Here is a 10,449-nt window from a genome sequence, read left to right as displayed (position 1 = left end):
TACTGATACTACTTGCAAGACAAATGTGTGCTTTTGTACCTTTATTGGCAATATATTTTTTGGTACTTCAAAAATCACAACAATAACCATTTTTTAATAATTACAGCTGTAAAATACAAAATCAAATAAACAAATTCCAGGTGCACAGGATTACATGCATGGATAAGAATCATGTCACCAACCATCATCACTAACAATCATCACTAACTGTGACACAGATGAAAAAAAATCAGATCATGAGTTTGATAAAAGGAGGTGGATGAGAGGGGCTTTGAGTCTATTTGTTATATTAGGGTGTGTTGTTTCTGATACCTTAGGCATATTATACTTTCATAGCACAAATACAAAGCATCCAAATAGTTGTGTTCATGAACCAGAAGAATGAATACAATACACCAAAAACTGGAATTTGACTCTGCCTTAAAGACGAAAGTCTTTAATAAGACTTCTTCAGGGCAGACTGAAGAAGGTGAATTGTTACAAACTTATTTACATCAGAATAGTGGCGGGAGACGCAAAAACATTACAACAGACAAAAACGTGCATAATCTAGAATAGATTGCATCTCGCGCCACTATTCTGATGCAAATAAGCTTGTAACGATTCACCTTCTTATTTATTTTACAAATATTTTTGGGAAAACCTTAAGCCCTCAACTAGAAGTAAGATCAACTTTGTTCATTCTAAATAATGGACTATAACCTACCTTATATAATACTGTATTTTGCATAATTGTCAAATGTTAATTTAGTTACAGCCTTAATACTTCAGGTGTCGTTTGTGACAGTTTATTGACAAGCCACTGAGAGAGCTTCACAAGAAGGCGCTTGGATTTGCTCGAGGGTCCTTGAGATGTCTGAATCGAAATCCAGCATAAACCCCAATAAACTGAAAACAACAAATATTATATAGAAATTGTTATAAGTACTGTGGCTAGAAAATGATGGTGCACTAAACTTATTGATGGGGAAATATCAAAATTTTAAAGTAAAGACATAAAAAAAAGGAAAAGAGTTTAACCATTTCATATAATAAAGTCAGAGAGCTCTGTAAAACCTCTATGAATCCACCTTTGCTTGCTGATATCCGTAAGCACAGCAGTCGATTATGCCCCAATTGACTGATGTCCTAAGGGCATCCCAATATGCTTAAAGCCATATTTTCCATGAAAAATACAAGCAGATATCAACTTGTATTAGGACTAGCACAGTGAAAAGGAACAACGGATGGGACCCCAAAGCACTGTTGAAAAGCTTCAATACCACTTTAATGGATTTAAAAAAATTGAAATAGGGGAGGTGGGTGGTATCTATTTTCAGTACTTTGTTTTTTGTCAATTCAGCTAAAAAATAGCCCGACCATAATTGTTGCATTCATTTTGCTTTGAGCAGTTATTAACTAAGGTCACTTTACCATAGATAATAAATTCAATGTGGGTGTGTGTGAAGGGAAGGGGGCCTCTGGGGAACCTATCCAATATAAAATCTGGAACAGTACCAGCAATACTGTTAGTCCCTAACACCACAATGTGTGTAACTACAACTAATAAAATGGCATTACCAGTGTAAAACTGAAGAATAGTCCAACTCCTCCAACTTCTTTCTTCAGATCTTCCAGACCCTGTGTTTTAAGGACACTAAAGCAAGTTTGGCAGCTCTTTGGGCAACTGTATGTTTTGGTTTGACTGCAACAATCAAGCTACAAAAGATAAAAAAAAAGAGAAAAGAGTGAATGAGTAGAACATACTGGTGAGTTACTTGAGGTTATAAATAAAGAGTGAGAGATTGCTTGGGGTTGTAGCCAGGGATTTTCTCTGAATAAGCATGCCAATTTCACAACAATTATTAAATTAACCAACTAAAAAATTTAACAGGGTTTGGTTAGGGTTGAGAGGATTTCAAAAACCATTTTCCCAAGCTTTTCTAAAATGACATAAACTTATACCTCAGCACAAGTCGGATGTCCACCTGGTGAAGAGGGATCGGTAATGTTCATGTTTTCTAGTCCACAGCAGTTGCTTATTTTTTGCACCTCTGTTCTACTTTTTGGACTGAGATGAGCCCAACCCTTTTCCAGAAGTAGCTTTTCCTGAGAGGAGCTCATAGAAAGTGCAGCTACTGATATTGAGAATAAGATTATGAAGATGAGGACCAGGATAGCCATGTACTGCAATAAATCAAGGACTTTTACATCAAAAAAATTCCTACAGAAATACATAAAGACCTTATTACAAATTAACCAGTTTCCCCTGCACTGTTTTGCCAATCAATGGGAACAACCTTTTTGTATCGCCCTCTCTCCATTAAGCCCAACCCCTCTGAACAGTGTTAATTTTTTAATAATGCCCCTCCCTTTTCAGGCACTGTGGAGGGGGAGGAGCTGGGGGTGCCGCAGCCCCACCACTTTTTGGGCTAAAAAGAAAAAATAATAATTCCAAAAAGAATTACTTAAAACATGTTTTTCTGTATTTTTTCCAATGGCCAGCCCCTCCACATTTCAAAATACTTCAGAGTCCCTGCGCCTGAGGCCAGCACCAGTCTCCTTTCTTTCTTTGTTGCTTTCACATCTGTAAGTATTTCAGACAAAATTTAGCAACCACTATCTCAAAGTCTAAAGAAATTGAAATGACATAATGGTCAATTAATTTATAAAGGATACAAAGAAAAGAATGATCTGGTGGTGTTTACAAGAACCATAAAGACCAGCTAATGCAACAGCTATGATAAACACTCCACACGCTACTGTGCCACCAATAATAGGCCAACTTGTAAAGACGGAACTGACTTCAGAGTACAGCGGGATAATGATGAGGACAAGACCAACAACCTGTGGAGAGGCATTATCATGATCAATTAAAATAGAATTTTCCACGCACTCACATTCTACCTCAAGGCTGGCTTACAGATATTTAGTGCAACTGTGGCATTGAAGCTGGAAATTCAATATTCAGGGTCTAGCGAACAATTGATTATCTTACACTTATGTACCAGACCCAAATGTACAGGCCTTCAACATATGTGAACTAGCCAGTGTTCACCATATCAAAAGTAACTGCAGCTTACTGACAACATGTGTTGCATTTAGCCACCAATTCACACTGACTTGCATTGGCTTTGGAACACAAATTTGAGCAATTGAATTTACCTGCATTTTGATTGGCCACCCTACTCAAGTAAATGCATGTCCGCAATTAAAGGGGATGATAACTTTTTTCTTGTTAGAAGAAAGCCTTTAAGAATATTCCAATGAATTTCTATAGACATTATTCTTCCGAATTATTATTTTGGGGGGTCTTCAGGGTAAAAGTGATAGGGATGCTTATCGGGAAATTAAAAAAATACCCCCAAAAAATACCTGCACACCAAAAATTGCTACCCTAAAAATACCTCAGAAGCATTAAAAATACCATTTCTAAAAGAAAATCCTATTTTTTCTCTGATACCCCCTAAAAATACCTGAGGCCCAATTTTGACCCCTAAAAATATATGCATTCCTATCAGTCCCCCCCCCCCCCCCCCCCCCTGGGTGTATGACTCTTGCCGGGTCACAAATGTGTTTTGGCACACTTTGAGACTTGGTTACTTTTTTACCATTTATTACCTCAGTAGAATTAGATAATGACCTAGCAAGATGCTCCATGAATGAAAATGGCATAATTTAACCATATGTTTTTACTTCCCCAGCTTGGAGGGGTGGGGGGGGGGGGCAGTGGAAACAAATGACTAGTTCATTAACGCAATTTTTATCTTCTTATCTACGGCTAATTTAATCAAAATAAACAGCTAAGCCGAAGTACAGGTAATAATAGTCTTTTGTATCACGTTCTCAATGCTACTCGTTTTTTGCTGAATAGACAAAATTGAAGGGAAAAACAATAACAAGTCAAGACGAACACACAATAGTATGGTGCTATGAGGCGCTATGTCATAATGCTTACCAAATATACGATATTTAGAGCTATCAAAGCTTGCTTGTAACACGTGAAAGCAAAGCCAGAGCATACCCAAGGGCATCTCATTTTACAGAGTCTTCAAGGATTCACTTATCGGCAGAAGTTTGGTTTGAAAGGTGCTACGATCTCTACTAAATCGTCACATGTTCGGCGATTTATTTCAACATGGCTACCAAGACCCTGTACAAATGACATTATTTCAGGCAAATGGACCAATCATCTATTTTGTCTTATAAAGAAAAGAGGAAGTGATTCTTAGCCAATCAAATACTGCGATGTAATGACAAAAACTCCACAGACAGACCAAATGTGACTATACATTTTAACAAAAAAAATATTTGATTAAAAAGACGTACGTCGATTTTTTTTTATAATGGGAGTAGACATGGATAAGTTAATCTAAATTCTTATAGCCTCAGGTAAAGGAAGAGATTCAATTTTACTGCTTCATTTGATGGCGTTCAATTCACTTCCGTTAGCTTGCGTTGACCAATAACAACCGCCGTTACATTATTGGCCGCCGACAAATCCGACACTTTGTAAGAATTTGTTCGGTTTCCTGCGAATCTCGACCAATCAGAATCCGCAATTCGACCTTGATAAACACAAGAAACAGCTCCAGCACCGGGGCTGCACTTCGAGTCTGAGAAAGAACTTTTTTCTTTTCTTCTTTTTCTGCTTTTTGAAGTTCCTCTTGAAGGACTAAGTCTCAATCGAGACTCGCCAACATTTTAGTCATCGCTTCTACCAAGGTAAGACCGAACGGAGCTTTGATTTCTCCCGGAATGGTGTTTTCTCTGAGCGAGTTGCCGAGTTCCGGTAAAAGCGAGTACGCTCGCTTTCTTATAATTGGTTGCCACCGCTCCAAAAGTTATCATTCCTTAGCTTAGTGTTGCAGTTCAAAAAACAAAAACGGCGAAAGCCCGGAAGAACATAGTGCAGAAGCCGCTCTGAGTAAGCTTCTAAATTTCTTTGTCGAGTTTTGGACGTTTGCTAAAGTCGCCCGTTGTACGGTGTGTGTGCAGGCGATACGATGATGTTATTGGAATTTCGTGGGGTTATTGTTCTGTCGCGCTCAATCCACGTTTTACGTCCTCAATCCCATCCAGACTTCACTCATTGCTGAAAAGGTTTATCACAATAAATATATTTGTCCAGCTGAATATAATTGCAATTTAGATTAGTTATAGGCTAGAAGGTATACTGGCTGTGTGAGTGATTTGGTGCTCACAAGAAACAGAGCCTCTATGGCCATCACAAATGTGACCCACGGCCTCATTGATTTAACGTGCTTCGGTCGGAGTTGTAAAGTCGATTATTGGCGGACGATTTGCTGTCGTTTTTATATTCGCCTGCATGACAATGCTTAACGTTTTAGGAGATTAACTAGGCTTTTAAGACGTTTTTCGCTAGGCCGTATACTGAATGGAAGACGACAATGCAAGCGAAAGAGGGGTTGCTTTTTCAAACATGGTGTAAATGGTTAATGTGCTATGCGCGGAAAATGATTGTGCGGCCATTAATCAAATTTTGTAAATGACAAACATAGAATAAACTAGCTCCTAGGGACTCCAAGCTAAACCATCATTCTACTTAAGATATAGCATGATATTTAGATAAATAAGGGTTTTTTCAAGTCTTATCCGGTTATATCCTGATGAAATGTCAAAAACCTGTAAGTACAACTGACTGATAGATTTAGCAGGCAATTTGTTTAAGGCGTATTAAATCACTTTATACACAATGTCTATGCTCAGAGAGACCAACAGGTGTTGGTCACAGGTCCTTTAGTTAACACATGCTGTCCATATTAGGCAGGTCATTAATTTTCAACCCATGAAGTAGTCTACAGTATAACCTTTTATTGTAATTTAGATATCCTAAGGTGCACTGTTATGCAGGCATGAATGCTCTATCAATTCAGAATCAGGTGTCAACAATTGGCCTTCCCTGAAATTAAGTAAATGGATTGTACAGAGAGTGATACTGCACAAGCAGGTTTCAAGAGGGCAGGGGTGAATACGGTCATCGAATCCGCTGATTCCCTCATTCCCTCCCAAAAAAAACGCTGATCCACACAAAGTTTTGCTTTAATTCAAATTCACAATGCCGATAGTATTATGAGCATTGATTAAGATGGATTTTAAAACATGGTGGAAAGACATAGCAGTGTAATGATTACTGCTTCCCTTATCTTAGCTAGACACCTGTCTTAGCTAGACACTTTATATGGTCCTGTTTATATACTAGCATTCCAGTCACCATCCATCCACAACTAGATTTCATTAAGTGCAGCTCGCTTTTTTTATATTGTCTGCATATTCTTACCAACATCTGCTAAGAATACTGTTGTGTTAAAGGTGTGAACCTAAAAAAAAAACACTCAAACAAATGTATCTATATATAAACAATAATTTAACTTGTACATAATTACACAGTGTGTTTGATGGTACCCAGCATAATTAAAAGTGAAAGTTGAATGTTTTCATGTCTCCTGTCCTTATTGTTGAAGGGCAAAAAGCTGGCTGAAGCAAGTTGCACGCAGCAGTCGGCAAGGATGTCCTCCACTCCTGTCGCTGAGAACTGGTGCTACACACAGATCAAGGTCATCAAGTTCTCATACATGTGGACAATCAACAACTTTAGTTTCTGTAGAGAGGAGATGGGGGAGACTCTAAAAAGTTCGACATTCTCAGCTGGTGCTAATGATAAAATGAAATGGTAAGTGCCTTGTAGTAGTTACATAGAACATAGTTTACAACCCAACAGCCACATTTTGTGAGTAGATGTTTCTAAATTCAACTAAAGAATATAAATTCAATCACAAACCATCGACCAACAAACATCTGCAATTGGTTACAGTACTTGCAGTGGGAAGTAAAAAACAACTTTTAGATTCACCCACCGTTCAACATTTGGTGCTTGTGCTTGGCAGCAAAAAGCGTTTGTATGACCCACATTATACAGCCAATGTGCTGGTAAATGGGCTTTTTAAATAACAACATACTTTTTGTAAAAAGAAATAACAAATAACATTTTGTGTGATTGCAACAACATTTTTTGCAGTCTACACACTCAAGGCCAATTAAATCATTAACTTGCATATTCCATGACTTTTGGAATCAGGTGTTTGAGAGTGAATCCAAGAGGTCTGGATGAAGAAAGCAAAGACTATCTATCGCTATATCTTTTACTATTACTGTGTAACAAGAGTGAAGTGAGAGCCAAGTTTAAATTCTCTATACTGAATGCTAACAGAGAAGAGACCAAAGCTATGGGTGAGTGTACCTCCTGTTTAATAGTGAACTGAAGATTTAGCAGAGAGACAACATTAGAATAATTTAAGGTAGCACCTGCTGAAATGTTCCATGCTTTCTGGTACTGTAGTAAATGACACCTTAACAAAGGACAAACAAACCATATCCGATATAAATGTCCAATTAAGGCTACAATCCGCCACCAAAACTAGTTGACCCATTCACTGATTAGGCTACACCTTCACAAAATCCCATGTCTGGCATATTATTTGTGTGACACACAAATAAATGCCCCCCCTTCCCCCCATGCCAATGTTGAGCACCTATCGTTAGTATGTGATGGTTGAGTTCCAGGCCTTAGTAAACAACATTGGTTCGAGGGGCAGGGGAAAAAAGAATGTGCTTAACGAGTCGTTAATCTTATGCACCCAAACGCACGAAAAGCGGTACCGATTTTGCGAAAAAAGTGTCAACAGTTTTGACAGGGATTGTAGGTTCAAATGTCTTATTATACATTAGCCATATTCAATGCATGCAAATAAAGATGAAACAATCAACTCAATTAATTTGCATGTACAGTATTTGCAATGAATACGGTGCATGGATAACACAGCATATGAACTTAGCCTAAGTAAAAGTATGACTCAAGCTTCCTATTCTTGATGTTGTGACGGCCTCGTTGTTTCAGAGAGTCAAAGAGCATACAGATTTGTGCAAGGCAAAGACTGGGGCTTTAAGAAATTCATCAGAAGAGATTTTCTATTAGATGAAGCTAATGGTTTATTACCAAACGACACTCTTACATTATTCTGTGAGGTTAGTAACATAGCAACACAACTAGGCGTTTCAGAATTATGTCAATGCGTATATGCAGCTTTATTATGTAAACGTCATTGCTGTTTTTGTATAGCACCTACCACAAAGTTTATAGATATGGACTGCTTCACATAGCTTATAACCACAAAGGTGTTCCAGTGTGTAGCCACTGTCATCACTGGAATGGTTTCATTGGCCAGTGTCCCCAGTGGTCCTTTTAAGTTTTCCAGTACAAGTTCAATTAATGAAGAGCGAAAAGAAACTGGAATGGGTTCCTTAATCGAGAAGGCGAGAGATTCACAGTCCCAGTGTGAAGAGCCAGGTTTATACACCTCTGAAATTCCCAGGGTTTCAAATTGTGTAGTAATTCTCTTGTTGCAATAAGGAAATCCACTTTGGGGCGGTTTAGGGCGGTAAAGCAGCCCTTGGGTTTCAACACTTTCGTAGTTTTAAACAACCTCCTTGGATGTCTAGATGCCATGGTGCCATTATAAGGGGAAGCCTCCCTGGACCTCATCTAACAAAAATATGAATGCACCTTTCTTTCGCAGGTTAGTGTAGAAGGGGACTCTGTAAATGTATCGGGCTCATCGCACTCCGCAGCGCTAAAAGTGCCCGAATGCCGTCTCTCTAGTCACATGGGAAATTTACTCGACAATGCAACATTCAGCGACACGGTTTTAATAGCGGGAGGGCGGGAGTTCAAGGCTCATAAAGCCATCCTGGCCGCGCGATCGCCCGTCTTCAGCGCCATGTTCGAGCATGAGATGGAAGAGAGCCGGAAAGGACGCGTGGAAATCCTCGACATTGACCCAGACGTGTTCCAAGAAATGCTAAAGTTCGTTTACACGGGTAACACGCCACAGATCCAGGGCATGGCCGATGACCTACTCGCCGCAGCTGACAAGGTAGGCTTGTTCATTAGTAAAACACTTGAAGTGGACGTAATAAAGGACCACTTAACATGCGATGTATGCTCACCACTTGATTTTTTACCTAACTGAGCGCGCGTGCTACCCTGCGTAGTCTGTCTGTTGTCGGCATTCGTTCGCCCTCTCCTCGTACTCCCGGGTTTTCGGCGGTGCGAAAGCCTCTGAAACCTAGGGTACGCGCCTGCTGTTTTTACGTCCCGCACGCGTCACTTTCTAACGCCTTGCCCTTTTTTGGCCACAGTATGACCTGGAGAGGTTAAAAGTGATGTGCGAAGACGTGCTCTGCTCCAACTTGACGGTCGAAAATGTGTGCGACGTCTTGATCCTCGCAGACATGCATAACGCGACACAGCTCAAATCACAAGCGCTTGACTTTGTCAACAGGTAAGCACCTCACTCTCCGCCTGCGCCACGGAACTCTCTGCGCATTTACCCCACCATGCTCACGGGCGCGTTAAGATCTCGAAAACGGGAGCGCCTAGGAACTTTATTTGACCGAAATGCATCATGCATTTCTTTTATCGAAATGGATCATGGGAGCTTTCTAAAGCAGAAATACATTATGGGAACTTCCTTTTATGCATTTATTACTACGCTCAATTAGATCTTATTGCGCGAGCACTTTCCCTCTTTGAGGGCATAATTTGTAGTGTTTGTTTTTGTGGCTCCTTCACGAGAACGCCTGGGAACGGGGCAGCCGTTTAACCCTTTGGCTGGCAACCAGGAGCCATTAAACATTTAGAAGTAGTGAAACCTCGATGTGATTATGTGGCAACGGGCGGAATTGCTTCGTTATATTAGAAATCTGATTGTCCACATACTTTACCGGGTTATATCGACCGCTATTATACCGAGTACTAATATATTGAGGCACCTGTATTATACTGTCCTTGATTAATACTTCGTCCTGATCCAATAGCCATGCAACAGACGTAATGGACTCTACGGGCTGGAAAACCCTCGTGTGCGACCACGCCCACTTGATAGCAGAAGTCTTCAAGGCGTTCCTCGCCTCTACACAGACACCCATGATTGGCCCGCCACGCAAGAGACAAAAGACATCATAGCCACGTTCCCGCGATATATTTTCTACGGACTCGTTTCCAGTCTGGTGGCGCTAAAACGCTCGCATGGGTGTGGTGGCCATATTACAGTGAAATGAGGCTATGGGGATAATGGCAAGAAAAACTGAGACGGGTGATTCGTCTTGTTTTCCCCATTATTCCCAAAATGTGTGGAAACAGCCTCAATTGTCGACTGGAAACGCGTCCGTAGTAGTCTTGAATAATATAATTTATATTAACAAACTAGGCAAATATTGTAATGATATTCAAGGTTCCCTAATATTTTATGCGGTAATGTATATATTCGGGTGGTTATCGGGCCTACCATTCTTTGTAGAAAAATGCGTGAATAAGTGTTACCAATAAAATAAAAACAATTGAGATGTTCTGGGTGGTTTAGAAGCACATCAATAACCAATGTTAAACCA

At 39.8% G+C, this 10,449-nt stretch overlaps 2 protein-coding genes across 2 annotated transcripts; one reads left to right on the top strand and one right to left on the bottom strand.

Moving 5' to 3' along the window:
* Nucleotides 1-24: 24 nt before the first annotated feature.
* LOC5521806 (tetraspanin-31-B) lies at nucleotides 25-4,150 on the bottom strand. Its single transcript, XM_032367052.2, has 5 exons — nucleotides 3,938-4,150; nucleotides 2,659-2,826; nucleotides 1,945-2,166; nucleotides 1,561-1,698; nucleotides 25-888 (listed from the first exon to the last, which is right to left on the bottom strand). The coding sequence occupies exons 1-5, from the start codon at nucleotides 4,016-4,018 to the stop codon at nucleotides 814-816; spliced, it is 684 nt and encodes a 227-aa protein (XP_032222943.1). The 5' UTR covers nucleotides 4,019-4,150; the 3' UTR covers nucleotides 25-813.
* Nucleotides 4,151-4,547: 397 nt separating this feature from the next.
* LOC5521716 (speckle-type POZ protein) lies at nucleotides 4,548-10,402 on the top strand. Its single transcript, XM_032367051.2, has 7 exons — nucleotides 4,548-4,704; nucleotides 6,465-6,673; nucleotides 7,079-7,230; nucleotides 7,898-8,025; nucleotides 8,577-8,933; nucleotides 9,199-9,341; nucleotides 9,877-10,402. Exons 2-7 carry the CDS (start codon nucleotides 6,510-6,512, stop codon nucleotides 10,022-10,024), a joined length of 1,092 nt encoding a protein of 363 aa, XP_032222942.1. The 5' UTR covers nucleotides 4,548-4,704; nucleotides 6,465-6,509; the 3' UTR covers nucleotides 10,025-10,402.
* Nucleotides 10,403-10,449: the final 47 nt, after the last annotated feature.

Source organism: Nematostella vectensis, chromosome 2 (genome assembly GCF_932526225.1).
Source record: "Nematostella vectensis chromosome 2, jaNemVect1.1, whole genome shotgun sequence".
Classification (NCBI taxonomy): domain Eukaryota; kingdom Metazoa; phylum Cnidaria; class Anthozoa; order Actiniaria; family Edwardsiidae; genus Nematostella; species Nematostella vectensis.
This window is presented reverse-complemented; position numbering and strand designations above follow the sequence as displayed.

Bases quoted from the DNA above. Each gene is read 5' to 3' on its own strand.
- LOC5521806 (XM_032367052.2), bottom strand. From the start codon at position 4,018: ATGAGATGCCCTTGGGTATGCTCTGGCTTTGCTTTCACGTGTTACAAG. The intron at 2,827-3,937 runs GTAAGCATTATG...GCCTCTCCACAG, and splicing joins CTCTAAATATCGTATATTTG to GTTGTTGGTCTTGTCCTCAT. The intron at 889-1,560 runs GTAATGCCATTT...TGTTGTTTTCAG, and splicing joins TATTCTTCAGTTTTACACTG to TTTATTGGGGTTTATGCTGG.
- LOC5521716 (XM_032367051.2), top strand. From the start codon at position 6,510: ATGTCCTCCACTCCTGTCGCTGAGAACTGGTGCTACACACAGATCAAG. The intron at 6,674-7,078 runs GTAAGTGCCTTG...TTTTGGAATCAG, and splicing joins GCTAATGATAAAATGAAATG to GTGTTTGAGAGTGAATCCAA. The intron at 9,342-9,876 runs GTAAGCACCTCA...CTGATCCAATAG, and splicing joins GCGCTTGACTTTGTCAACAG to CCATGCAACAGACGTAATGG.